Source organism: Apium graveolens, chromosome 7, assembly GCF_009905375.1.
Source record: "Apium graveolens cultivar Ventura chromosome 7, ASM990537v1, whole genome shotgun sequence".
In the NCBI taxonomy this organism is placed as follows: Eukaryota; Viridiplantae; Streptophyta; class Magnoliopsida; order Apiales; family Apiaceae; genus Apium; species Apium graveolens.
This window is the reverse complement of record NC_133653.1, coordinates 235,751,273-235,753,135: the sequence shown is the minus strand read 5'-3', so window position 1 is coordinate 235,753,135 and position 1,863 is coordinate 235,751,273. Positions and strand designations below refer to the sequence as shown.

Sequence of the window (1,863 nt, the reverse complement as noted above, 5' to 3'; positions counted from 1 at the left end):
ATAGTATTCCACGAGTCGGAGAAATAATAGATAAAAAATTGGGGTACCGCAAAAATAGTAGTGTATTGTAATACACTAGTAATAATAGTAACTATAAAAGAGCTACTAAATTCAAGAGCAAGAGGAGAGGGAAATATGGGCATAGAAAGGAAGCTCGGTACGAATTTTTTCATTCTACAAAGCCATTTATTTATAGGCAAGGTGAAGAACAAGAGTATTAAATGCATTTTCATAATTTCTATTCCTAAGACCAAGTTTACTATTTTACCATTGACTTATAAATTACAATCAATTATAACACTTTTTTGATTGTCATTTAACATGGATCATAGATTGCCTCGTTAAAACCTTGTTAAAGAAAAACTCTGTGGGATAACAACTTTGACGAAGGAAAAAGAGTACAATCTCCCCTAAAAAATTAATCATTCTCTGAATTTTGTTGTAACAAATCCTTAAGCCAACGCATTCCAACATTATGTCGCAGCTTCCCAAATTTTGAATTCTCTAATGATTTCGTGAATAAGTCAGCAAGGTTGTCACATGACCGAATTTGTTGTACTTCAATTTCACCATTCTTTTGAAGCTCATGAGTGTAGAAGGATTTTGGTGAAATGTGTTTCATCATGTCTCCTTTGATATACCCTTATTGAGTTGATCAATGCATGCGGTGTTGTACTCAAACATGACAGTAGGACTTCTTGTAATGTCCGGTAATTCACACGATTCTTGATTATTCTTGATAATAGACCGCAACCAAACACATTCTCTACCGGCTTCATGAATTATAACAAGTTCTAAATGATTTGTTGAGGTTTCCACTATAGTTTGCTTTGTAGACTTCCAGGAAATGGCTGTACCACAATATATAAATACATATCCATTTTGTGATTTGCCAAAATGAGGATCTGACAAATATCCAGCGTCTGCATATCCAATCAACTGAGATATCGAGTTTTCAGGAATCCAAAGTCTGTAGTTCCACGAAGATAACAGAATCTATATTTGATCACATTCCGATGTTTGTCCATCGGAGCAGAGCTAAATCTAGCCAATTAATTCACAGCAAATGTAATATTCGGCCTTGTATTATTTTCAAGATACATAAATGCACCAATTGTACCTAGATATGGGATTTCAGGACCAAGAACCTCTTCATCATCTTCTCGTGGTCGAAATGGATCTTTATCAAGTTCTAAAGATCTAACTACCATTGGAGTAGTCAATGGATGAGATTTATCCATGTAAATTTTTTTTAAGTCCTTTTCTGTATATGTAGATTGGTGGAGGAAAATTCTCGTTGACAAGTGCTCGACTTGTATCCCAAGACAATATTTTGTCCTTCCAAGATCTTTCATTTCAAATTATGTCTTTAGGTATATGACAGTATCATTGACCTCCGTAGTTATTCCTATAATATTTAAATCATCCACATATACAACAATAATCACAAAACCATATTGTAATTTTTTAAAAAAACACATGGAGAAATTTGGTTACTAATATACCCATTTTTTTGTAAATAACGACTAAGTATGTTATACCACATACGACCAGATTGTTTCAGTCCATACAATGATCGTTAAAGTAATATGGAGTATATATGACTAGGTTTCTTGAACTCATCCATTTTTAACCCTAATGGGATTTTCATACAAATTTCACTATCAAGTGAACCATATAGGTATGCAGTAACGACATCCATAAGACATGTTTCCAAATTTTCTTTAGATGCCATACCTAATATAAAACGAAAGGTAATTCCATCCATCATTGGCGAGTATGTCTCTTGATAATCAATGTCAGACCTTTGAGAAAACCTCTGTGCTACAAGTCAGGCTTTATATCTCATAATTTCATTCTTTT

At 33.4% G+C, this 1,863-nt stretch overlaps 1 protein-coding gene across 1 annotated transcript; it reads right to left on the bottom strand.

Annotated features, from left to right (window-relative positions):
• Positions 1–621: 621 nt before the first annotated feature.
• On the bottom strand, positions 622–1,241 carry LOC141674563 (secreted RxLR effector protein 161-like). Its single transcript, XM_074481273.1, has 2 exons — positions 1,102–1,241; positions 622–970 (listed from the first exon to the last, which is right to left on the bottom strand). Exons 1-2 carry the CDS (start codon positions 1,239–1,241, stop codon positions 622–624), a joined length of 489 nt encoding a protein of 162 aa, XP_074337374.1.
• Between the last annotated feature and the right edge of the window lie 622 nt (positions 1,242–1,863).